The sequence below is a fragment of the Fusarium phalaenopsidis genome, assembly GCF_050370095.1.
Source record: "Fusarium phalaenopsidis strain FUZ10S chromosome Unknown contig_32302, whole genome shotgun sequence".
NCBI classification, from domain to species: Eukaryota; Fungi; Ascomycota; class Sordariomycetes; order Hypocreales; family Nectriaceae; genus Fusarium; species Fusarium phalaenopsidis.
The window spans coordinates 202,863-230,330 of record NW_028145405.1 but is presented as its reverse complement, the minus strand read 5'-3'; the positions used below and the strand labels follow the sequence as shown (position 1 = coordinate 230,330).

General features: G+C 43.5%; 4 protein-coding genes across 4 annotated transcripts; all 4 read left to right on the top strand.

Annotated features, from left to right (window-relative positions):
• Positions 1 to 5,009: 5,009 nt before the first annotated feature.
• LRP88_07448 (uncharacterized protein) lies at positions 5,010 to 6,459 on the top strand (the record flags this gene model as incomplete). Its single annotated transcript, XM_083243978.1, has 3 exons — positions 5,010 to 5,071; positions 5,158 to 5,384; positions 5,438 to 6,459. 3 exons carry the CDS (start codon positions 5,010 to 5,012, stop codon positions 6,457 to 6,459), a joined length of 1,311 nt encoding a protein of 436 aa, XP_083098472.1.
• A 9,798-nt stretch (positions 6,460 to 16,257) lies between these two features.
• Positions 16,258 to 16,980, top strand: LRP88_07447 (uncharacterized protein; the record flags this gene model as incomplete). The annotated part of the gene is made up of 4 exons (XM_083243977.1): positions 16,258 to 16,419; positions 16,516 to 16,588; positions 16,650 to 16,837; positions 16,891 to 16,980. 4 exons carry the CDS (start codon positions 16,258 to 16,260, stop codon positions 16,978 to 16,980), a joined length of 513 nt encoding a protein of 170 aa, XP_083098471.1.
• A 986-nt stretch (positions 16,981 to 17,966) lies between these two features.
• On the top strand, positions 17,967 to 18,965 carry LRP88_07446 (uncharacterized protein; the record flags this gene model as incomplete). The annotated part of the gene is made up of 1 exon (XM_083243976.1): positions 17,967 to 18,965. The coding sequence occupies one exon, from the start codon at positions 17,967 to 17,969 to the stop codon at positions 18,963 to 18,965; it is 999 nt and encodes a 332-aa protein (XP_083098470.1).
• Positions 18,966 to 24,939: 5,974 nt separating this feature from the next.
• LRP88_07445 (uncharacterized protein) lies at positions 24,940 to 26,238 on the top strand (the record flags this gene model as incomplete). The annotated part of the gene is made up of 3 exons (XM_083243975.1): positions 24,940 to 24,965; positions 25,048 to 25,998; positions 26,133 to 26,238. 3 exons carry the CDS (start codon positions 24,940 to 24,942, stop codon positions 26,236 to 26,238), a joined length of 1,083 nt encoding a protein of 360 aa, XP_083098469.1.
• Positions 26,239 to 27,468: the final 1,230 nt, after the last annotated feature.

The window sequence follows — 27,468 nt, the reverse complement described above, 5'->3', positions numbered from 1 at the left end:
GTGTCTCACGAGTTTGAGAGAGTAGTGCAGTTGAGGATATGGTAGCAAATAGACAGCTGGAGAGTTCCACATAATACCATCTTCTTATGCATGACTTCATATAGGAAGGTGATGGAGTGCTTGAAATAGGAGTCGCGAACGGGCTCGAGAGTACATGGGAATCAGCTCCCGGCGGCCCAAATCTCAACCATTCATAACACAATGAAATAACGCCTGCTCTAGAAAACATACTATACTTAGAAATACCTTTATATCATAGGTATTATTACCGAAAGCTTAAGCGCTCTAGAGAGCAATCATCCTATGGTAATTGCCAACGATCAAGTGACCCTAACTACGAAATCTTAACGGTACTCATGCTAAGTCTGCAGGCAAGCCCTGCGTAGAGGAAGTAAAGAAGAATAAGCTGGGTATTGAGGTTAGAGCTATGAAAGGCCTAAGCAAATGTTTGGGCAAGTCTTGAGTTCCAGTCAATCTCTTCGGACTTAAGCCCCTTGGGTTAGATGACACACAATCAATATTATGTTCTACATAGGCGCCGGATTGAGATGGGATAGGAAGTAAGCCTAGACAAGGGACCGAAGGCCCTAGAAGCATTGTTAATCGCAGCAAATCGCAACCACCTCCGCATTTACTAACCTCAAGGCAACCGAGGCTGTCATCTGGTCCCCGTTCGCCTTTCGGAACCAACAAAACCTCCTCCAACTTCTTCTTTGACTTTTGAACATCCAAAACTCGCTAGTGATTGAAGTAATGGTTAGAACTCCTGGCAATTCTCCAAAGACAGCCGACGGGGGAGCAACCGTGGACTCACCTCTTCAAATGTGTCCTTCACGAAAAATCGAACCGTGGTGACTTCCCTCTGTTGGCCCAGTCTGTGAACTCTGGCCAGCGCCTGTTCTTCAAGAGTTGGGTTCCTAATGATAACAGGGGTTATTAACAGGCCATATAATAGATATGTAGAAGCCAAAAATATCTGAGTAGAGACTTGGGATGCCTAGAAAGGATAGAAATTGGAATGGAAATACCAGTGTGGCTCGATGAGAAAGGCCCGAGATGCTTCGGTGAGTGTCAATCTGTGGAGAAAGACGTTTGTTGATATTAGTTACGACGCTTAATACAAGGGGCAAAAACTCGCCCAACTGCACCACAGGAAAGGGTCAAGAGAAACACTGTGACCGACGGGTCTTTTTTGAATTTTTCGATCACAGAGGACCTCTGATTCTGAGGAACGTTTCCATCAAACCGCACGTAGCGTATGCGCGCTTGATCCAATCCAATGGCGACAAGATCTAGAGTCATTCTCCAGCTTGTGAAGACCACGCTATAAGCCGTTAGCCATTATTCTGTACGTAACTTTTTTTTTTCTTTTGCCAACCTTTTCCCATCTGCAGGCAGGCTCCCAAGTTGCGAAACTAAAGCCGTGACTTTGCTTGAAAGTTGGGTTGAGGTGTCTGCGCTAGCACCACCCTTACCACTCGACCGGAGGCTCTCTTCCAAAGCTGTCCAATTCAAGTTGACAGGCGCAATCGGGTGAGATGAGCCGTGCGGACATGTGATGGGTTTGGTCAGTCTATTCCATCTCTGGACGCAATCACTGCACAGGAATGACAGGCAGCTTGCAAAGCATGGGTGGAGCAGTGGCTCCGTGTCGAGGGTCGTAGCCATCATGTCACACGCAGCCTGGCAGTTTGAGCATTGAACCGAGTACATCTCCCGCTGAAAGTCAAACGCCTGTTGTGCGTTAGTAGACCAATCCTTAAAGTCGTTGGCGGACTCTTCCTTGGTTGCTAGGTCGTGTCTAGAGTCATAGTGTAGACCCAAGTTGCATACCATCCGCAGGGCATTGATCTTCTGGATGATCGTAATATATGAATCTGATGCTGATCCACCGTCCCCGTCGCTGAAGGCTTCCTCCATTCTGGTAATGGCTTGGTGCCTCAATTTGTCGTAGAACTTCCTTTCAGCAGGACTGAAATCCACTCGACATTTCAGATCCTTCCTTGGGGGAGGATCAATGACTGTCTTTGGCCGCCGGAGAATCAAGCCGCTTGAAAGATCCTTGAGTCTTCGGGCCGCCTCCTTGATATCCCCGGTCTTCCACATCTGTCCAATATCCGACTCAAAGCGCTTGGCTTCGTCGTAGGGATGCGCTCGGATAAACTTTAGGAGAGCTGCAAGGTCCCCGATGCGATTTTGGATTGGCGTGCCAGTGACCGCCCACCTCGCCGCAGCATCGAGGGAGTATACAGCCTTGGACATTTGGGATTGTGTGTTCCGGATCACATGGACTAGCCTAGTCAGTGTATATGTGGCACATCATTCCCAAGCATTATGGTACTTGCCGGGACGAAGAAGGATTGAAAAGAATTGCCACCACATACCTTCATCGAGGATAATCCGCTTCCACATAGTAGAGAAGAGAGTGCTGCTCCCGGCTCTTTGTCCGCCACCCCAGTCTGCAGTTACAGTATGATATGTTGATAAGATAATATTCCACTGAGTCAAGTTGTCAATTTCGCTGAGTCTCTCCTTTCCGTAGTGGCGTCGCCAGGTCATTCCACCTCGTCTAACGTGCCTCGAGTCTAGGTCAACAGCTAATACAAAGGTTAAAATATCCGATATGAAGCTTACTGAGATAACTGCTCCTCCAAAGTGTCGAGAACTATGAAAGAGTTGGTTAATTTTCAAGCATCCTCCTGCTTGGCTGAGGAAAATACTACTACTCACGAGGTGGCGGGACCAGAATCAGTGATGGCATGGATCTAAAAGTGGACATAGGTGAGATTTGGTTGCGGAAAACCTGGCCTTTGTCTGTTGCTATCAGGGAAATCATGGTCAAGGTTTTGCCCAGACCCATAGGATCAGCAACGATGCCGCCGCGAAACTCCGGAGGTTTATTAGGATGACATGATTTAGAGATCCTGTTGATGAAGCTGGGATATGGGTGATATTAATAAGTAAAGTTCATGCTTTCGACTGGTGTCATACCATATTGCTTGACTCGCTTGTCTTAGGTCCCAGAAGTCGGTTGATCGAGGGTCCAAGTTCCAGCCAGCTTCTCGTTGCAGCAGAAAGGTCAATGCCTGTTTTTGGTGCCTAGCAATATTTTCAGCAGCTCGAAGGTTTGACTAGGTGCAGGAAGAATACTTCTTAAGGCAAGGGAGAATTGCTTGTGGTTGAGGGGTTTCAGGCAAGTTTTGGCTGGAATCGAAGATGTCCAAGAGGCCAGTCTCACGAGATACGTCCTCAAAGAGAGCCGTATCAAGGTGCATAACACTTACATCCAGGTCAGACGTCATCGGACACTCACCGAGATTGAGCGATGAGAGACGATGGGGATTGCAGTACTTGACGTCCAAGTTACAGCGTTTGGGGTCTTGCAAGTACATATCGATCTCTTGAAAGAAGTCCCCTACATTCTCACACATGTCCTTAGGCCCATAAAAGATGATTGAAAGTGCGCACGGCACTGACACTGGCCCAAGTCGTGACGCCATCATGGCAGGCTGAGAAGGAATATCGTCGACGGTGCAGGTGACCTGGAATTGCAGGCTAGGTACGTCCAGCAGTGCTTGAATGATGTCAACGAATTCTGAAACGAATGTGCCATGAAGCTCGGTGTTTGAAACAGCGGTAAAGTTGTGACTAGATTCGATGGTCACAGGAAATTCACCCCGTTCTTGCTGCCAACTAGGCTTGGTATAGTTTCCATGGAACCCGACCACCTATGTAACCAGTTATGAGCGCTTGATCTAGACGACGCACATCCGTGACACTTACCATGCCATAGCACACGAGATCCCCTGCAGTCCCGGCCTCGACCTGACTTGCCGAGGAGGATCCTGCGGACCTCTGTGTGTTGTCAATCTCGGTAGTGGACTTGATAAGGGATCCTCCCACATAGTCACTCTCACTGAAGATGCCTTCGACTGTCCCGAAAACTTGCCGTCTGGTCTGTTGCGAATCCACCATCGTCGGAGCGTATTGGAAAGTAGTCTCTGGTAAAATAAACTCGGCCTGTTGTCGAAATAGGTTCGTGCTCTCGCTTATGTTTGTTGGAGCACCCGAAGATGAAGTTTGTAGAGTTGTAGGGTCGATCAGAACTGCACTCTGACGAGCATACGAGTTTTCCATCGGGGTAACTAAGGACAAGTTGGCTTCGACCCGGTATCGGGGATCCGTGACAACTGGTGATGACATTTCCGTTGATGAAAGCTCGATCCACGGCAAGAACCTTGGGGGCAATGCCGAGTCCTCAGTGGGCACAATTGAGCTTTGTTGGATAGGATGGAATGACCGCGTCTCAAGAAGTGCAACCTCTGGTCCGCTTTCATCGTCTGATCGACGTCGCTTCCTCCTCCGAGGATCCATGATTGCAGAGTTCGATTCAACAACTTCAGAGTCCTTGGCAGTTGGGATGTGAGGCTCCATGGGAATGGCGCCAGGTGATTTATGACCTGAAAGCGTAACTCTTTGTAGTAGGCGTGTCGCCTTATTATTGGATAGAACCAGTGTATCAGGCAGCTAGCCAGAATCCCGCTCAGGCTATGATCATACGTCAGTAATGATCTGACTGCAGGACACAGCCCCCGCGGAGGGAGTAAAGAGACAAGATGGCTTGAAAGGTGCAAAACGACAGGTGAGTTGAACCGCTCTCCCCCTATAATTTTGGTGCCAGTACCGGCTGGGGCGGTGCTTTTTTCAACCCCCCCCTGAACGGGCTCTCTAGAACCCACCATTAATACCCATGTTCTCGGCAAAATGTTCAGCTTGTTCCCAACTGCTTCTTCTACTATTTCCACCATCCATCACGCATAATGTCGCTGAAGGCCTCGTCGGCTGCCCAATCAGCAGGCAGGGAGACGATCAAAAAAGCCTTCAAAGACTTGGAACGCGCAATTTGTCCAGCTGACTCTCGTGACTTCGCATCGGCAACAATCGGAGATGTCAGGAGGGCCGCTATTGAAATTGAGAGGCTGCTGGCGGCACGACAATCCCTGCGTAATATGCGGAGGCTGGAGCCGCTTTTCCTAGGTTTGAAGCACTACTCCAAGGCCATTGAAGTATTGTGTAATGGAACCGAGTATCTGGCGTGGATATGGGCCCCTATAAAACTTATTCTCAAAGTAGGTACTCGTCTTCTCTCCCTGGTAGGACTGTTGAAGATAAGGTCCCTAACCATGTCAAGATCTCGAGTGATTACGTCCACGCGTTTGAGCGGCTCATCAAGGCGTACTCCCAGATTGCCGACTCGCTTCGGAGATTTCAACTCTTGGAGCAATCTTTCAAGGATAAGCCGCAGCTCTATCCTACCTTTGCCATCTTTTACGCAGACATCCTACAATTTCATAAAGCAGCCTACAAATTTGTCACCCGCCGTTGTAAGCAAACCTTTGGTGAATCCTTTACCATCCCTGGCTTATCCTATTTCTAGGTTGGAAAACTCTCTTCGAGACGTCATGGGGCCGATTTGAACGCGAGTTTGATAGCATTCTAGACGACCTCAAGAGGCACGCAGCGCTCATCGACAAAGAGGTCAACGCCCGCAACATCCTCGAGGCTCGGGAAATGAGAAAGGAACTAGAGTCCTGGAAAGCTGAAAGCTTAGAAAGGCTCGCTCGGGAAGAGAGAGAACAAACAGCGCGCCATGTTCAAGGCTTAATCACCTGGCTTAGGCTGGACGACTCAGACCAGATCATTCTTCAGGACTCGCTCGCAAGTGTTAGCGTCAACTCTCCAGGGACCGTCGACTGGGTGTTGAAAAAACCGGAAGTGGCTGCATGGCTCCGACCAACGCCCGAAACTCCTTTCCTATGGCTGCAGGGAGGCCCCGGGACTGGAAAGAGCGTTATCACTGCTGGGCTACTGAGGTTCCTCGACAGTCAGAACAACCCACTGGTGGTCCGACACTTCTGCTCATATTCCCAGAGTTCCTCGACACTCTACGACCAAATCATAAAGGCTCTGCTTCTTCAGTCCGTTCGAGGCGATGGCGACCTTGTGACCCATATCTATGAAGAATATGTCGGGAGCAAACAGGCTACTCTCCCTCTCCTTGAGAAACTTCTCGAAACATCTGTTGAAGTGCTTTCCGGGGGCAACAAGGATCAAAATCCTGTATATATTGTGCCGGACGGATTGGACGAATGCCCTCACGACAAGCAGCGTCGCCTCGTTCGAATGATGGATCGCCTGGTGTCCAACGGGAACACCTGTAAGGTCCTAATATCCAGCAGGGACACAGTGCCCCTCCATGAAAAGCTGAAGAGAAGACCACGTGTTTCTCCTTCGGAGGAAAAGGCTAGTCTGACAGTGGCTATTACGAAATTCGCCGTCATGAGGCTTCAGGCCATGCGCAACAAGTTGATGGAGCTTGGGATCTCAGAAGAAGGTCTTCGAGGTATAGCAACCCAGATCGGGGCTAAGTCTGATGGTAAGCCTGCCTTCCCTCTTTAGGTAATAGATTCAACCGACTGAGTCATTATGAATGTTCCTATGGGCATTCTTAGTGTTGAACTACCTTGCTGCGAACTTCTTTTACAACGACGACGAGTTCAAGAACGCGGTCGACAGCCTTCCACGGGAACTCTCAGAATTGTGAGTAACCTCCCGTCTGTTTAAGATCTCGCTACTTAAGAGTGGTTTGCTGATGCAGGAGTCCCATGACTTGAGAAATAGCTATCACAAGATCTTGTCCCGCATTCTATCCGATCTCGACGATCGCTCCGCTCTCCGACTAAGAACAATGTTCGGCTGGATCGCGTTTGCCAAACGCCCACTTCGAAAAGCAGAGCTGCAGTCCGCCTTGTTATTTCACTCTGACGACCAGGTCGGTTCACGACCTATCCCGTCGTATATCTTTGAAGCTTGTAAGCCCCTTGTCGAACAATGGAGAAATTCAACTCTTTCATTCATCCATGGCTCGGTCAAAGAGTAGATGTTGTCATCACGAATTCTATAGTTAGAGCCCGAACCACTGAATTAGTTATCTTCAAAGTGAGACTTGCCAAAGTTCCGTTAGAATTTCGGAACAAGCGATTCTCTGGGGAAACGATCTTGCCTCGTTAAGATGTCTCCGCAACGCATTCGACGTTTTTAACAGGTATTCCTCTCAGAGCAGTCGGGATTTGCAACTTCTTCGAGGAGTATGGGGATTTATTCCTTACGCTAGCAAGTTCTGGTGCGTTGGATTGCGAGACATGGTCTCGCTCCCTGAAGAAGCTTGGGATCGTCGATTTGAGGGGATAGCCGCAGAGATGTCGTCTTGTTACGTAAGCCCCTCCCGCTGATTGGTCGCGCACAGACCTGCCTGTGGTCCGCGCGGTCATGCTTATAAATGGCTTTGTGCCGCTTCCCCTTTATAGAAATTAAGGCTCTTTATTACTCCTCTTTTGTATGCTCGGTCGGTATAGTAATAGCTATTAGTCATAGTTATGAGCCCGGGTAGGAGCATTCTTAGTAACTTCTATTGCTTATTTTCTTATTGAAATTATTATTATTCTCGATAAATGCTATTATTATTATCCTTGATCTAACTAACCGCCTTAAGCATATAAATCGCGTATATATATGCAACCCCTTTTCCACTGCTTGACCTAGTAATTATAACGCTTATAGCTGCTTTAAACCCATTAATAGCCGTGAGGCTAGATACTTAATAAGACTAGTCCCTATAGATTATATCACTAGAGGTTAAAGCCTAAGTATATTATCTATGGGAGTAAATTAACCCCGTGAAGCCCAATGCCGCTAGTAATCTTAACCCTATGCCGAAGCTAGAACCCTATAAGGTCTATTTTAATAGGAGGTTAAAAGAATACTATAAGCGGGAACTAATTAATGCTTCGCGCAGAGTAGTAGGAGGGCTTATAGCTGCTTAGGCTCTAGCTACTTAAGTTACCTTAATATTAGATAAAATTACTAGGGATTATTAGTTAGAAATTATAAGCTACTTAAAACTCTATAAAGGTTATAAGGAAATTAGTACTAAGTATAATATATTAATATCTTTTATTACTAAATTAATAAACTTAGTTATCTTAAGCTTAGTAATAAAGGAGCTTATAACCTTAAACCCTAATAGCTATTCTATGCGCTAACTAATTAAAGCCCTATAGGCATAGCTCACACTAAGCAGCCTAATAACCTACTAGGAAGCTATTAAAAGGTATAAGCAGGTCCTAAAGGAGGCTAGTAAGGCCTATTAAGACCCGCATGCCTAGATTAGGGACTAGAACTAAGCTTATGCGATCGCCCGCGCATATAATATACCTAAGATAATTAGTATTTTAGGTAAATAGCGCTTCCTATAGGCTATTAAGGTAAAGCTAGCTCCTAAGTGGGTAAGATAGAAGTAGTAGCAGCTTATTAAGGAGCTAGATAAAAAGTAGACCCTTCTTAAACTCGCTAGTATCCTAAGCGTAGTAATTACTTAAAATAACCCTTTAGTGCTTAGTAGCGTATATATTATATTACTAATAGCTATGGGATTAATATAATAAGGGAAGAACGCTGCTAATAAGAGTATAAGTAAGAATTACCCTTATAAGCGCCTAAAGTACTTATAAAAGCCTAAGTAGTATGCCTATTTAGAAAAGGTAATTACTAGCTATACCTCTTATATAACTAACCTTATAGAAGATAATATCCTTGCTATTAAGGCTAAGTTAGATAAGCCTTATTAAGCTTAGTTAAAAGAAAAACTAGCTAAGAAAGGCTAGTTTATTACTACTCTTAGCAAAGAAGGCCTTATTAATTACCTAGATTATTTATATATCTCTATAATTATTATCCCTAAGATCTTTTATAAAGTAAAATACTTAATTATAATATATATAGCGCATAAAATACCTTTTTATTTACTTACTAAGAGCACCCTCTTAAATAACTATAAAGTAACCTATCTAATAAATAGCCTAGACTATTTAGAGCTAGGATCTTTTATGCCTTTAGAGGGATATATTAAAGCGAGTACCTTAAAGTTTAAGATTATTAAAAAGGGCACTTATATATTATACTAAGTGCTAAATAGGCTAATTAGAGAATAGGATTACTTCTTAATGCTTATAAATATTATAATAATAAAGGGCTTTTATATTAATATTATCTTTAAAGCCCCTTTTTATAAATAAACTAGGATTTAATACTTTAGTTTTAATTACTTATTGCGATAGGGATTACCTAAGCAAAGCATAGTAATAGCCTAATTATAGCGCTAATATAACCTTACCTTCTTTTAATATAAGCCTTTTTCTTCTTACTTTTCTAAACCTAATCTAATATATAAAAATACTCTTCTAAGTAATAATAAAGCTATCTTTACTATTATAAGTAATATATAGCGCTTTAGGCGCTTTAGACTATTAAGAGAACCCCCTCGCCCTAGGCTAGACTCTAAGAACCTATAGCACCTTTATATAGGGCACCTAGGGAAGGCTATTACTAAGTAACTTATATATAAAGCTAGGAATATTTAAATTAAGGGCATTACTAGGCTTAAGTATAAGAGCTATATGCTAACTTATATATAGTAAGTAATAAGTAAGAGACCCTTAAAGTACTACTTATTAAGGCCCTTTTAGCGAGTACTATAAGATCTTTAAGACTATAAGCGAGGTTATAATAAAGCGAGGTAGCTTTTAGTAATTAAAGATAAATATAGCGGCTAATTAAAAGCTATACCTTTCTAAACTAAGGAGGGCTTAGTTATAATTAATACTTTATTTTACCTTAATTACTAGGTAAAATAATAATTTAGCCTATATATTTATATATTTAAATATAATAATAAGTATATTATAATATATTAATTAAAGAATATTAACTTTTAATATTTATTTTATAAGGAAAAAATAATTATAAAGACCTCTCTTATTAATACTTATAAGTTAAATAATAAAATTAAAATAATAAGGAAAATAATAACTAATAAATTTAATATAATACTTAATAGCATAAGCTTATTATATAAGCTATAGCCTAAGAGTATATAAGCTATTATTTATTTATTTAATATAAGTCTAAGCTAGAAATATAATTAATTATTACTATAAGAGGTACTTAATTAATAGTTTTAAACTAATATTTCTTTGCTAATAAGAGAGTATATAATAGATCTTTCCCTTAATTAAAGTAATATTTATATTTATAATTACTATATATACCTCTTAGATAAGGATAGGGAGGCAAATAAGCATAAGAGAGGCTTTAAGATAAGCCCTAGAGGATATATAAGGTACTTAGTAGGCTATAAAGCGCATAACTTATATTAGATATAAGTTCCTTAACTTAAGAAGGTTATATTTATATAGAATATCTACTTTAATAAATATATCTTTTATAAACCTATAGAGAAGAGTATAATTAAGTAAATAAACTAAGAGTTAAATAAGTAAATTATTGTTTTTAATAAAGATAATAGCGATAAGGATAAAATCATATAACTAACCTCTTAAGAAATTATATTATTAGCTTTAAACTTAGGGGTAATAGCGCTAGACCCACTATAGAGCAATAAACTTGCCTCTATGAGCGCGGAAAAGTAGCCTAAACCCGAGCATGCACTAGTTTAAGCGCTAATAGGACTTTAAACGCCGAGATAGATATTAGAGCCCTTGGCCTAGCTCTAGCAAAGTTAGAGTAATACTTAACTAAGTATATTAATGGCAGAGCTATAAGAAGTTATCTCTATATAACTAGGCATATTAATCCCTAGCGATATAAATATAAATATATTAGAAATAGCTATAAATAAATTAATAGATATTTACTAAGCATAATAAGATATATTAAATAATTAGATATTAATAAAGGTAATAGCTAAGCCTACTAAGGATATTAATACTTAATAGTAATAATAATTACGCTAACCTATGCCCTTATAAGTATATAGAGGTAGGCGCTAATGCGGAAGAGCTTGCTAGATAGCTAAACCTATGCGTAGAAGTATAAGATAAAGTAGTAAATAAGCTTAAGGCCTAGAAATAAGATCTAACCTATAAACCTATACTTTATTAAGAAACTTATTTTATAGCTTACTTTTAATTAATTATTATAAAAAGGATAAAAAATAATATAATTATTAGAGTATATAAATAATATATAGAGTCTTCTTAGTAGCTCTTAAAGAAAAGTCCCTAGTAAAGTTAGTACTTAAGCCCTCTTATACTTTGCTAAAATAAAAGGGTAAGTAAGTAATTATATCGCATTAAGATAAGCTCCCGCTAGAGCCTAAGATATAAACTTAAGTTTAAAACCTTATAAAACTAGTTTATAGCTTATTTATTAAGGTAATAAACCTAGAAGTAAATATATTATATACTAAGTATATATAAAAAGAGATTTAATACTTAGAAATAAAGTTAAAGGTATTATTAATTAAGTAGGTATTTACTTATAAGTTTAATAAGGTAAGATATATTAAAAGATATAAGGTATACTTATATATCTATAATAACTTTTAAGAAGGCATTATAGCTAATAATATATATATTATAACTCTTATTATATGCTCTTTCTAACTTATAATAGCTTTAATTACTTAATTTAACCTAGAGATTAAATAACTAGATATTAAAAATGCTTTTATTAATACTATTAGAGGAAAAAATAAAGACCCTATAACCTATAAGCTACCCTAGGGTTTTAAGCAAAATGGGATATATATAAAGCTTAACTAAGCACTATATAGCCTAAGGGACTTATTAAAGCTATAATTTAATACCTTTTCTAAGACCTTAAGGTATCTTAGTATAAAATTAAGTAAGGAGGAGCTATATTTATTTTATATATTAGCTAGGGATATATACCTTATATTCTTTATAGATAATATCCTTATTTTTTATTATAAAAATAATACTTTCTTTATTTATAAGATTATTTAAGGGATTAAGATAACCTATAAATTATTAGAAAAGAGAGAAGTAAAATAGTTTCTTAGTATAAAGATTACTTATAACCGCATTAAGTATATAATTAATATTTATTATAATTCTTATATTAAAAAGATAATAATAAAATTAAAGGTAATTATTTAAAATACCTTTTTATTATATTAATCCTTATAATAAAGTTTAAAAAAAAATAAATTAAGCTATATCTTAGGAGATTAAAATCTATTAAGAAAAGATTAGTTTTATACTTTATATAGTAATTATAATAAGGCTTAATATAGTATTTATTATATTAATATTATTAAGGTTTTTATTAACCTAAGTAATAAATATTAAAAAGCTATAGATTAAGCTATTTATTACTTATATATTACTTAGTATTACTTTATTTACTATAAATAAAATAATAAAATAGGGATTATAGTAATTATAAGTAATGCTTTTTTTACTAATAACCCTAATACGAGAAGGTTATTATAAGGCTACCTTATTAGTCTTTTTAATGGGCTAATAATATAGAAGGCAAGTAGGCAAGTAATAATTACTATGTCTATTATTAAAGCTAAGCTGCTTACTTTGGAATAAACCGCGAAGGAAACTATAAGTCTTAAGCGCTTTTTTTATAAGCTTTAATTTAACCCTAAGATTCCATAGGATATATAATATAATAATTAGTAAATAATTTATCTAGTAATTAGTAAGAGCATATAATTAGCTACTCGCCTGCGCTATATAAATATATATTATATATAGCTAAGGCAAGAAGTTAAGAAGAAGTTATTTATAGTTATATACCTTCTAATAGCTTAAATGCTAGCAAATAGGCTTATAAAGGCCCTTCCAAGGCAGAAGTTTAAGCGATTCCGAGCACAGCTTAACATGTTTAATTCGCACAAAGCATAAAACTAACTACCTTAGTTACACATAAAATAACAAACACTGCATATTAACTATAAATCTATTGCTTTATAGCACTTAGGGCTAAGAGTTGCCTTATATAGCCTATTATACCTACTAAGAGATTATCTATAAAACCATAGCGCTAAGCCTATTACTAGTAATACTAGAACCACTAGTAATAGCTCCCTAAGCGGGGGTTACATAGGTAAATAGCTTAAAAAAGTTATAAATATCCTTATTTTTATCTAAGAGATCAAGGACTATATGCATCGCGGGCTTTAAATAATAAAATAAATACTACTTATACTTATATGCTTAGAGCGGCGGGCTTAGGTATTACTTAAGGGGCGCTTCTTTACGGCGATAGACTTAGAGAGAGCCTATAAAAGCTATATAAGTAATATAATAATAAAGAAATAATTAATAATAGCAGAATAAAGTATAATATATATAATAAGCTTATATCCTAGACAAGTATATATCCTAAAAATCTTTACCCTTTATATTAGAAATCGCTATAAAAATACTATAAACTATTTAATTAATTAAAATTACTTACTATACTCTTCCCTAGATATCTTAATCACTACCTGATAGGTTCTTATATTATAACTAGGCTTACTATAGATACCATAATGCCAAACCCCCGGTCGCGCTAACCTCCCTTAACCACTACTCCGCGATAATTTAGCCACTACCTACGCATTAATATCTATTTAATTAATTACCTGCCTTCCTTCCTCTACTATTATTACCCCTCTTTTCTATAGTCTAGTCCTTTTTGCCCTCCAGCGCCGGCTTAGTATCTCATTTACCTATTTAAGATCTTTAACCCTAGCCTCGAGTAAGGCAACCTTATGCATAACTATCTTTATTCCCTTAGAAGAAGACTATATAGCTTCTAGAATTAACTCTAGGGAGCTACTTTTATGCCTTTTAACTTATATCTTAAGGTATTCTAACTAAGATTAAGCCTTAAGCATAGTCTTTAAGGTCTTTAAGACCCAAGGGGTTAAGGGTTTAGCTACCTCCTCGGTAGGCGTTAGAGTCCGTAGCTACATATTAAGCTTCGAGACCACACTTTCCAGGTTAAGAAGAATAAGCCTAGCTCCTCTAAAGGCTAACTTAATATTTTTTTCTATTATAGTAGCCTAAAATGCGGCGTAGAAGGCTAGAAAGAACTTAGTCTTTAAAACATAGGTTATAAAGCATCTAATTAGATGCTCTATTTCTTAACCATAAGCGCTCTTAAGCACGCTAAAGCACTTAACATTAAGGGGCTAAAATAGATAAGATAAATAAGGCGGCATATAGAGCGTAATAATATTATTATCCTAGTAATATCTCTTAAAATTAATAAAATAATAACTTTCATAGCCATCAAGGATTAAGAGATAATAAGAACTAATTAATCGATTAGTTATACACCGGTCAAAGTGCTTTAGCCACTCTAGACCAGTCTCATTATCTATCTAGCCATTTTAAGTCATCGCAATAGCCTAATCACCCGGGAGGTTACTTTCTCGGTACTAGTTAGCGAGGTAATATTAGCCCGCACCGATAATAAACAGCGGGATCGCCTAGCCTTCTATATTAATCACTTAGATAACTATAATCTATTCCCGGTTTCTAAGCTATACTAATTTTAGCTTTCTACGCCTATCTATGCCTATGACGACTATTTCGCTTTAAATTATGCCTATTATAAAGCTAATCTCATTAAAGTTATAAATATCTTCTAATTAAATACTATACTTCGCGATCATATTTGCCATAAGTATAAACTAGTCATAGATAATAGCTAGATCTTCGCACTTAGCTCTCTAGTAATTATATTTCCGAAAAAAATATATCTTAAGGTCTAGGTGCCGCTTAATGAAGTTAAAAGCCCAGCGCTTGCCGACGGGTAGCGCGTCGCGGTCGGCGAGTAATTAATTAGCTATTTCTTTAATACCACGCAGTCACGGGGGAAATCCTCGCGAATCTAGGTCAAGAATGAACTAAATAATAATCTATTCCTCTAGATCAGATAGTTTACGTGATTTAGGAATCCAATCGCGTCGAGATTGTATGCCTTTCTAGCGGCGACTTAGCTTTTTAAGGCAGATATTATAGATTAATGCAGCGCGTCGGATATGTAATTTTAGGTTATTTTAAAGCGCTTAAAGGGCAAGAAGTATATTACCCTTGCTATTAAATTCAGATATGTTTAGTGGTGGAGAATTAATTAATTAAATGGAAGAGAGAGAGATTAAGGGATTTTTGGGATATATACTTGTCTGGGATATAAGCTTATTATATATGTTATATATTATATTATTATTATTATTAGAGAGAAGATAAAAAAAAAAAGAGGTTATTATTAATATAAAGTATTAAAATTAGAAATTATAAATCTTAGTAGGGCCTTTTTTATTACTTTATAAAGCGCCTAAAAAGGTAATTTAGTATATATTTATAGTTATAATAACTCTTTAAGCTCTCTCTTTATTATTTACTATTTTTAAGAATTTCCTTTATTTATAGCCTATAAGGCTATTCATATTCTAAATTAGGAACATTTCAATGGCTTTATTAGCGCATTAAAATGGGATATATATTATATAAGCCCCTCCCGCTGATTGGTCGCGCATAGACCTGCCTGTGGTCCGCGCGGTCATGCTTATAAACGGCTTTGTGCCGCTTCCCCTTTATAGAAATTAAGGCTCTTTATTACTCCTCTTTCGTATGCTCGGTCGGTGCAGCAATAGCTGTTAGTCACACGTCTGTATTGGCAACATCACGGCCTGGTCATGACGACCACGCTTCGGGACCGACCGTCGAGGGACTCGAGAATATTAGACGTTTTTCGAGTCTATGGTATGATGCTACTATTGGCTTGAGAGCTCACACAGAGCGACGGCTGTTGCTTGGCGACTCAGAACTGGGAGGCTAGTAAACCTGAATCCAACAGATGGGGCAAAGCTAACATTGTGAACCAGGCATGCTGAAAAATCTTACCCATATTCACAACATTTCCGAAAATTATGAGATAACCATCCAACAGCTGATGAGTATCCGGGAGCACTCAGACTTGACACCATCGGAACTTGAACAATTCCGTTGCAATTTCAGCGGTCACGCCTATCCATGCCGCTTCCCTTCCTGTTCCTACGCCACGAAAGGCTTTGGAGATAATGACGAACGCGTCGCTCACGAAATCGAACATACGCCGAGATTCCCCTGTGTCGAGCCAGGTTGTCAATACCCGCCATTCGGTTCTACCAGGGCCCTAAAGAGGCATCAGTCAGACTGCCACGGCAAACGCAACAGGAAATTGAGGGTCAAATCTGCCCTGCCTAACATGGGAGAACGACGTGAAATGGACTCTCAGATTACCAGATCTGGCACACACGAGGTCGGGCATAATATGCCTTTCCATTGTGACGTCCAAGGGTGCTATCGAAAGGAGGGATTCGGCACCATGTACGAACTCGACAGCCACAAGAGGATTGTCCACGCAGACCCGCAAGGTATTGGAGAAATGCCTGCTGCTGTTCAAGAAGCTACCCAACAACGAGAATCTCCTGCCGTCGGGTATCCTCCCATCTCTCCAGAGGAGTGGCAGTCTGCCATTATGCAGCCGGTACCTTCCAACAACCCGTTCCTCCAGTCTTCTCCTGTATCTCCTTCGCAAGCACCGTCTCAGCCTAGTAACAATCCAAATGCTCCTGCTTTGTAGCACCTCAATCCCACGCACCAACAACTATTGAATCAGCAGCAACACCTAATGAAGCAGCAGCAATTACCACACTGTGCGTATTCTCTCGGCACCATTATCATTATGCTTTTACATCTACTAACCGTCGTCAACAGTCGGTAACCCGCAAGCTATCGCTGCGTTGCGCCGGCAGCAACTCCTCCAACAGCAGCAACAGGCCCGACACCTCATGGCTCAGCAAGCTTTCCAGGCCAACATGCAGGGAGGCATGCCCATGAGCACGGCACAAATGAATCTCAACCCCCAGCAACTTCATCAGCTAAGGGCTTCCAGAATGGGTCCGGTGAGTGGGAGTGATTCGCGAACCTGTAGCTCATTGGAGGCTAATACGTCTAGGGACAGCAACACCCTGAGGCTCAGGCTATCATGACTCAACAGCTTGCTATGCAGCAACAGCGGGAGCAGCAGAGGCAAGGGAAAAAATAGTGGAATATTATTAGATAAGGCGACAGATATTAATGTAGTTATTGCTAGCTGACTTGCCTTTGATCGTCCAAAAGTAACATTGTGTCCATGGACATGATCTAGTTAAACGCAATCAATGCTTCATTTGGTCATATTAGTAGGGTCTTGTTTGTGACAACGAGTTTGATATAGCGTATTCCCTCGATAAGCGGCGAAGTCATTGGATCAAATCACGTGTCACCGTGTCGTCGACGGAGGGAACACGGTCGTCTTTTTGGCAATGTTGTAGGCCTAGCCTGTGACAGGACCAGTCTTGCAATTCCAGACTCAAGCCGAGTTGATATATAAGGTGATCGGTCTCAGCAATCTCGGTTTCAAGGTATCGTAGGTTTAGTAGATGGGTTCCCTTGAAACGACGAAAGACACGGAGGGTGAGGTTGCTGTCTGCCGTGCTTAATTCCCAGTGACGGGGAGACTGTGTGGCCAAGCTTTCAGGATACAGTGTTGCCATGGCAGTGCTGTAGACGAAACTGTTTAGGCCCTGGAGGGCAGTCGCTGAGCATACTCAAGATATAGTGCGCGCTGAGGTTATGTGAATCATCTCATCCGATGCCCGCTGCTGAAATTGTAAATTACTATGGGTTGGTTGTTTTGTGGGCCGCCTCGTAACAGCACCCTTGAGACTTTACCACTGCCTGGGAGGATCCCGCCCCCTCCCCCTTTCTGGTTAGTGGCTGCATAGAGCTGAGCGCAAAAAGCGACACAAGGGGGACGGCGGCTATGAGAATGTATCTCATTCGTTAAAACCACCATGGGTCACCTGAAAGTATAATCAGCTGGGCGGGGGCGCAGCATCAATGTCTTGATAAGCCCCCAGTGGTAACCATCGAAACCACGCCCCCTTCTTTTCCGAGAGCTCCATTCTTTAAGTTGATTTTGTTCGTTCAGCCTCTTGTCACGGCGACTGTGCATTATTTGCCAAGAGCGAGGAGTCAGCTACAGCCAATATGTCTGATTCCGAGCTTGAGGAGAAGCCCAGCTTTCCTCCTGAACATTACACCATCGGCTGGATTTCTGCACTTTCCGAGGAACTGGGTGCGTCCCGTGCTATGCTCGACCAAGAACATGAGCGTCTCTCACATCAGCACCGCAATGATGAGAATAGCTACATTCTGGGTAACATCAAGCAGCACAATATTGTCATGCCCGTCCTGCCCGAGTATGGCATCAGCTCTGCCACCAGCGCTGTCAAGTCAATGGTACACACGTTTCCTAAATTGAGATTCATTCTCATGGTGGGAATTGGAGGCGGTGTACCAAGCAAGAAGAACGACATTCGGCTTGGCGATGTTGTTGTTTCTGAGCCCGACGGTCAAGGAGGCGGTGTCATCCAGTATGATATGGGAAGAATGCAAATCGATACCTTTGTTCGCGTGGGCGTTATGAACAAGCCTCCAAAGCTCCTTTTATCCACGTCGCGCACGCTGAGATCAGATCCTAAACAGGGCAAGAATCTCTCAAAGATCCTTAATAAGGCCCTGGAAAAGTGCGATGACCTGGAAGATTGGGCTTATCCCGGCTCCGAAAAGGACATACTCTTCAGACCCGATTATCCTCACCTCGGAGGCGACGACTGCGACGCGTGCAACGAGGACCAGAACCCCAAGAACATAGTCGAACGCAAGCCTCGGAAGTCTAATAACCCCAAGATTCACTACGGTAACATTGGATCTGGCAATATGGTCATCAAGGACGCACGGCGGCGTGACAGCATCGCAGAGAAGGAAAACGTCTTGTGCTTCGAGATGGAAGCGGCGGGTCTTATGAACGAGTGGCCTTGTCTGGTCATCCGAGGCATCAGCGATTATGCCGACTCGCACAAAAATGGGGATTGGAAGCAGTATGCAGCCATGGCCGCTGCCGCATATGCTAGAATGCTGTTGTTGGAGGTTCCGCTTCAGAAGGTTGAGGAGCTGGAGCAAGTGCGGGAGCTTGTTCAAGGTTAGTCGCTGCCAGTCTAGCCTCTGCGCATAGTTATTGACTGTAACAAAGGCATCAGGACGGATGTCGATACTCTAGTCGGTGCGAAACACGATCGTGATGCTACTAAGATTCTGGAATGGCTCACTCCGGTGGACTACGCCCCTCAGCATAACGACTTGTTCAGACAACGACAACCCGGAACTGGTCAATGGTTCTTGGACTCACAAGAGTTTCAAACCTGGGTAACATCGAAAACACAAAAGTTATTCTGCCATGGGATTCCTGGTGCGGGTAAAACGCTCATCACATCAATCGTCATCGACCACTTATGCCGACGGTTTGGCAGCGACCCTAGCGTGGGGATTGCTTACATTTACTTCAATTTTCGGAAGCAGGATATCCAGCAGCCTGAAGAGCTTCTTTTGGGTTTATTGAAGCAGCTCGCACAAAGAAGCTCCCCGCTTCTCTCACCCGTCACAGATCTCTTTGGGAAACATGAGACATTTCGTACGAGGCCAACACTGAAGGCTACTATTGAGACAATTCGCGATGTGTGCTCGAAGAATTCAAAAACTTTCATTGCCCTTGATGCACTAGACGAGTGTCACCCTCCCAACTTATCCAAGTTCCTGGATGGGCTGCATATACTCCAAAACGACGGTGGATTTAACATCTTTGCCACTTCCCGATTCAAGCCAGAGGCTACACCCCTCTTTCGAGAATGCCTCTCCCGAGAGATCAAAGCAGCTGACAAAGATATCCTCAAATATTTACAGGACATAATGCAGCACAACTGCCCTGACTATTTGTGTGATGTTGACTTGCGCCAGATGGTCGAGAAAGGAGTCTTGGAAGCTGCTAGTGGAATGTATGTCATCATAGACTTCTCCAAATGTGAAAAAGGCTCAAGCTAACGACAGGTCAGGTTCCTTCTTGCAAAGTTCCAAACTGACTCTTTGCTCTCTCAGCCAACAAAGGGGCACCTCCTGGAAGCTTTACAGAGCTTAGGAAAGGGGGAACCGGCGCTAGATGATGCATACGACCAAATCATGAAGAGAATCATAAACCAACCACAAAAGGCGATGGCTATGGAGGCATTGCAGTGGATCGTGTACTCGAAAAGGCCACTGGCTACTTTGGAACTCTTGCACGCTCTTGCCATTGGAAAGGGCGAAAAGGCTTTCAACCCTGACTATATCCCAAGGCTCCCTGACCTACTGGCACTTTTCGCTGGACTAGTTGTTGTCGACAAAGAAACCGACATCATCCGACTGGCTCATCAGACAGCCCAGGAGTATTTTGAACGAAACAAGGGTTATTTTCCGGGGGCAGCGTCCTTCATCACAAAGGCGTGTGTCCAATATCTTTCATCTGGCATCCGTATACACAAGCCTCTTGTGACGGTTGCCGATGCAATGCACATCCTACTGGAAAGCCCCTTCTCAGGCTATGCGGTACAGAATTGGGGCCATCACGCGTGTGACAGTTTCGAAGAGAGTGGAACCAAGAACAAAGATATAAACAAGCGAATCATTTCTTTCCTCAACTCAGGGACTAACGTCATTTCATCGTTCTACCTCCTGCAGTTCACCAAAGTTGGAAGAATACGGCCTGATCGTAGGGTGACGGGGCTGCATCTCGCGGCATCTTTTGGACTGGTCGATCAAGTCAGCACTCTCTTACGCCATGGCTATGATCCGCTTCAGGCTGACACTAAGGGAATAACGCCATTGCTCTGGGCGGTTTGGGAAGGACAAACCAGAGTGGTAGAGCTGTTTCTGGCAGCTGGTAGGGTTGACGTGAACCTGAGATATCCTTTCAGGCACGACCTCCCTGTTTGGCAAAAGTCAAGACCAGATCTACAACTCCCAGAAGTTCCCCAAGCCTATACCTTTCCACGAGGCTTGAGCTTTCGAACGCTGTTGACACACGCATTAGAAGCAGGGTTCCCAGAAATTGTCGAGATGCTGCTGAACAGTGGCGCAGAGACTGACTATGTTTATTGCCTACCGATCCATCTCTTTAACGTGGTTTTGAATAACCGGGAAATCTTTCGCAACCCAACCGAAAGCGGCAATAGTTCTCTAGCTTCCGAGGAGGAGCTTGAGCTGAGTTCGCCAAGCCCTTCGTTTTGGCTAGTCGGTAAAGGGGTCAATCAAGACGCTTTCAGAGAATTCTATGACCTCGGAAACAATTTTGGGAGCAGAATGTATCATAAACCGGCTGGGATTAGGACACCTCTCTCACGAGCTGCTGAGCTTGGGCATGGGGCCATTGTCAAGCTCCTGCTCGATCATGGTGCCCGAGTGGAATTGAAAGAGCAAGGAGGAAAAGATGCGATGACGCGAGCGAAAGAGAAAGGGCATTGGGATATCTTTAGGCTACTGGTCGATAATCGGAGTCGATTGATGGACGTCAAAGACATTTGCGGTTAGGTAACCACAGTCGTATTGTTTCTTGTTGCACTTTGATGTTGTGCCATGTGCATTTCCGCCAAAGCAGTATACCAGTCGTCGGCACTCTCATAGGTCTTGTTCGCTGACGGAAGCACTGCTTTGGAAATGTTGGCAAGTTGGATCATACTGTTCATGTTCTGTGTGATAGGTCGCCCAGCCACCGAAGAATGCCCTTTGGCAACCTAGACCAATGACCCGATCCAAGGAAAGCTGGGTTTTGAGAGCTGCAATAAGAGAATGGCAATTTTCTTGTACATCCGTCTAACCGTATCCTCGTCAATGTTTGGGTTGAGGATCGGTGTCTCATCTGGATCCTGATTAGGGATCGCAATGGCGTCTGACATGTCCCGTGTATTCTTGACGTGTTGCAGGATTATGCCGGTCCAACGTCTGAGGAAGAAGTGTAGTGAAAGATAGTTAGAACCGGTATAGATTTTTTTGGGCAAGGTATGCCATAGTTGCGGCCTCGTAGACCGTCTTTTCTTCCGGGAACTGGACCAGATCCGGGCATGGTAGTCGAACAATAACATTGGAGTCATCTCCTTCAAGGTGAATTCGATAAAGCACATTGAGCCCTCCAAAGAATATCAGAGAAACTAGCGACGCCCGCTTCCCTAAGACCTTTCGGCTAGAGACTCGACTAGGCGACAGATGCAACAATGCGCTGGGACGTGGACCGGATAAGCCGAACTTGCCCCCCTTCTGGAACCTCAAAACACCACATGCGTCCTATCCTAGAAGCACAGGAAATTTTGTATTTCAGTCGGTGAAATTCAACTCCCAAACTTATCGCCCAGGCGCCAACTTAATCGAGATAAACCCTCCCTCGAAGCTGGTCGAGCTGTTGAGCATTGGCTCGAGTCTTGAGACCGTGAACGAGATCCTCTGCCTCCTCATCATGAAGACTTGAGTTGACACCTTTACACAACTAGATCCCTTGCCTTCGGCTTGGGGAGTTTTCGTTCCAACTCGTTGTTTAAACAACTACCAGTTCCATCGGGGATACAGCGGAAAATAACTCCGAGGTTTCAACGGCAACCGCCATGGAGAAGTGCCACATGAGACAAACTCCCACGTATTCCCATCGAATATCAGACGCTGTAGCTCCCTCTTGATCATAGAACCCATCTACCGACCTCATGAGAAGTGGAAACCGGGATCCTTTGACTATGAAGACAGAATCCCCTACATCGGCCGCAGAAGGAACAAGCGCGATACGTCCAGGATCGAGAAGACAACAGCGCCAAGTATCCGTTAGAGACCAATCTCGAAAGCCCATTTCTTCGAGAACCCGGTGAATCTCCTCGAGTTCAAAGTCGTGGGGCAAGTCCCTGTCGATCCTGTTCATTTGTTCGAAGGACGCAGTGTAGCCAGTCAGCAACATGACGCTCGCAGCGTGCCAGCCAGAAATGCGGAGGATGTCGTCTTCTTCGTAGGACTGCTGTGATGCGAGGAAGTCTGCCGGTAGACGCTGGGGAATGAGAACCAATGAATCATCAATGCTGACTATGCTGTTCGGCGTGCAAGACTGCCAGTCGGGAACCCAGGATGCGAATTGATGCGGACGTGGTGGCTCGCAGGGCCTTTTGATCAGGGCGAGAATGTCCAGGTTCATTGTGCCGTTGATGACGAACTTTACTAGATACTGATAAACTGCGGCAAGGCTCTTGGAGTAGTCGACCTCGAAGGATAGTAGATCCAGCGTCGTCGTTGTGTTGGATCCCGACGAGCCTCCTTCTGAGCCATGCGATGTGCTTTGGGCTCGTCTTGGCGGGCGCGCCAACCCAAGAAGCGAGTAAACCTTGTCTCTGGGATCAGACGCCTCCGAAAACCTGCTTACTACAAGCAGCTCAAGTATTCCGCCTGCTATGTTGCTGTAGATGCTGTGTGATGGAACCATTGCATGCATCATGGGCTCGCCAGCCGACCAGCTTCTCTTCAGTCCCTGCAAGATCTGGAGTCGGCGTTGCAGCAGCGCAAGCTTTTCGAACTTGGCCCCAAGGTGACTCTTTAGAATGGTCTCGAGTGATCGCAGTCTTTTATATCCTCGCTTGAAGGCGGTCCATCTGATGGCCTTGAGGCCGCAGCAGATGATGGAACCTCTGGTGCCAATGATCTCTTGTCTTATCCAAGATCTCTCGAACCAAGGCCGACAAAGTAGCTCATCGAGACCTGCATATACAGCTCGCAGCGTTTCGATACACTCCGGCTCATGAGCCTGATGGAATGTCAACTCAGGGATTTTCCTGTTGTTCATGTAGCCCAGGTACACCATTGCTAGATGTGTGCGTTTCGTGGGCGCACCTAAATGAACGACAACTCTTCGAGACAATCTGTAAATCTCAAACATTCGCTTAACTTGGCGACTCTTCTCTACCGCGTCGTATTGGTTGATACACAGGCCGTCAATCCAGAGTAGACGAGGTCTGTCCTTTAGTCTCAGGCATCGTAGCGTCTCGTGCAGGCTGGCCGTGACGGGCATGGCCACTTCAGGACTTTCGTAAATTCCGCTTGTTTTTGAATGTATAGCCTCGCGGCAGAGAACTATATGCGAGAGGATGGGCGGCCCCCAGCAGTACGAGACGGCTTCGTAGTGCATCCATTGGTTAATCAATGCCGCATTCCTCGCATTTTCGGGCGCCCTTTTGCCCCGGCGTGGGTCGAATAGATACTCAGGCGAAAGACGGCATTTCAGTGGCGTGTCCCAGTCTCCTGAATCGAGGAGGACAACCCGAATCCATCCAGGACTCAATGGTGTGTATAGCTTCGCAGCTGCTTCTGCTCCAGACGCAACTTCATGCGGGGGTTCCGAACGGGGCCCTGTGGGCAAGTCCCTGGCGAGGAAGGCTTTGACTTCTTTGGCCTTGAGCCAACAATCTGCTTCGCAGTTCGTGTCCTTGTCCCACTCTGCTTCAAGAGATATTTCGGATGAGGAAGAGAAGATACTGGAAGCGTCCCCATCGATAACTGGTCGAAAGCGCGCATAGAAATCCTTGTACTTGACGGCGCGGGGTCGTTCGTAGCCGTCCATTCCCACCCTCAAGCTTGACCCCTCCAGCTTGTCTAGCAGTTCTCTCTCCTGTGGTAAGGATCGGTCCATAGTATTTCGACGAGCTGGGCGTGATGGGTTATGACAGCATCTATCTCAGACAGGCCACCTTGGTTAAATGATGATGAGGGGTTACTGAAGGTTGCCCTCTTTGCGCGGAATGGTGTTGCCTCAGTTCAGCCACTGGCGTGAAGATGCTCAGCCCCGGCTTGGCGATAGAGTGTCGGCTCGACGCTTCCCCAACCTTGCCGCCCTACGACGCACCACCGGCCCATGCAAGATAATAGAACAAGTTCTTAATATTAAGACCGTATTTTTTTTTTGTATATAAGAGCATCTTCTAATATTTAGGTACAAAAAACAAGGCGACGAGATATTTAAGATAACAGGTAGAAACACCCTGGTTCTTGACGAGTTACTCAGGACACGTGATGCGAACCGCACCAGCGGGAATATCTTGGGGCCGCTTACCCTTGACATTAAAATGCCCTCATGCGTGATATCATCGCTATCGATAGGTAAGGAACTGAGGGCGACTCTAGTAAGTTTGAAGATGGCTTTAAACTATTTATCGATAATTGACTAACCGCATGGCAATAGGCCTATCTTCAACATGACGTGCGACGTCTGTGAAACCATCATCAACATTTACTCAGCCGGCTTCGAAGAATGGGATGAAGAGATCCTCGGGGAGGTCTCGACGGTGCTGAACAGCAACTGTCCTCATGCCGAGTCCCTCCGTCGTGCCGCCAACTTTGATAGACCAATAACCGACTTCCCAGATGAGCTATTGGCTATAAAGAAGGAAGGGAAGCAGACGGGTGTCCGGCTGGGACTGGCGCACTTGACTCCTGAGGATGACATCATCTTTGATAATGTCTCTACGACATATATGGACCTCGTTGCACCGAGAGACTCCATCGATCACCCGGGACAGGGAATCCTGCCTGACCCGAAGTGGATTGATCTCGATATCATCCGTGGCTGGTTCTCCGCCTGCAAGAATTCACACCAGTCACGATGCGGTGAACCATCTTGGCTGAAAGGAGTCGAGCCTGCCGATCCCGAGTGGTTCATAGACGTGGTTGATGACTGCATTGTATCTCCTCCGGGAAGGGGAGTGGATTACGTTGCCTTGTCATATACCTGGGGCCTTGGTCGAAATCTCAAGAACACAAAGGCCACACTCGACGAGTTGAGACAGCCTAGGGCACTACACATGCCAAAGTTTGCAAGGCAACTGCCAGAAACTATTCGAAACACCATAGACATTGTCAGATTACTCGGCGAACGATATCTCTGGGTTGATGCTCTATGCATCATCCAAGATGATCCCGCAAGTCTTGGTCGGAATCTGAACCAAATGCAGCTTATCTACGCGAATTCGACCTTTTGCGTCATGGCGGCAACCGGATGTGGTGCCGAGTTTGGACTCCGTGGTTTCAAGGACCTCTCGCCAGAGAGAGATCTCGAAATGCGCATCTACGACCTGGCAGACGGCAACAAGCTGATAGCGAAACCCCTGTCCCAGGACCCTACGGCGGGAACCAAGTACTCTTATCATCAACGCGGCTGGACCTTTCAAGAGTGGCTCTTCTCCCGCCGACGCTTAGTCTTCAATCACGGCCCTCTCGTGTGGCAATGCCAATGCGCTCGATGGCAAGAGACATTCAAGATTAATCCAGAAGCCGATGCTCAGTGGAGTTGGATGTCTCGAACCAAGGAGTCTGCTTTGGATCCATCGCCGACTATCTGGGATTTCATGTCAATGGCCTCAACGTTCAACACTAAGGCATTGACTATGCAGGAAGATGCACCGAGAGCTTTTGCAGGGATACAAGCCATGCTTCATCGAGTACACCCCGGCGGCTTGCTGTATGGATTATCCGAGTTCTTTTTCGACATATCTCTGGCTTGGGCAAGCCTCTATTCCAATATCCAGAGAAGACAAGGGTCAAACGCAGCAAATACGCTACAGGATGGACTCCCAAGCTGGTCATGGCTAGGCTGGGAGGGTGATGTCAACTTTCCTAAAGATGCCGGATTTCAAGTCATGCAGCCGTGGAATTATCATGAGCAAAAGGTTGGCTTTTGGGAGCCCGTTACAGAATGGTTTACGATGGCGACGCCGGACTCAACCAGCAGAGGGAGAGTAAGATCCGAATGGCACAAGTATAAAGCCAGCTTTACAGAAATTGCTTCACCACAGCTACCTCACGGGTGGAAGAGGCAGGAGTACAACCGACAACATCATCCCCACGACTTTTACCCTCCCGGTGGCGAACCAAAGAACGTCTTCTCTCATGAGTTGAACCCCCAAAATGGTTTTAAATATCCGGTGCCGGTTCTGAACTGGGCGGATTCGCCATCATTGAGTGATCAAACACAGTACTTGGGATGCGAAACCAGTCGAGCGCACTTGGTGGTATCAAAGACGACAATTATTCGAGCCGAGGACTATGAGCGGCGTATCCACTTTATGGAAGGCAACAGCACAGTACTTTCGATTACAATGCCTGATGTGACGAGTGTTGAGGAAATTATGGACGAAAAAAAGAGATCAAGCACCTTGGAGCTCGTAGCTTTCGCCAGAGGTTGGTCTACTTGGCTTGGACATGACGTTGAGCGAATGGATGATGAAGGCAGCGCAGGTTGGTAGAAACTCTACCCTAGAATGTGAGAAGATGACCAACTTTGCTAGGTAAAATTAGAATACCTGGCATGGACCCCCGAGATTGTTATTTTGTTTTGTGGGTTGAGAGAAGAGGAGCTGTTTCCTATCGGCTGGCATCCGGCGAGGTTCTGGCAAGTTGGTGGGAGGACAATAGAGAGAAACAACTCGCACAAGTGGTCCTTGGATAGATATAAAGACATGGTAGGGTATTTTCTGATCTCAAATCTTGTATTTATTTGATGTTTTATGTGTGTGGAGAGGAGCCTTTTCTACACGATGAGACTTGCTAGACTCCTCAAATACCGAATGTCTAGATACTAGGTTATCCTCTACCAACTGTTAGGTAA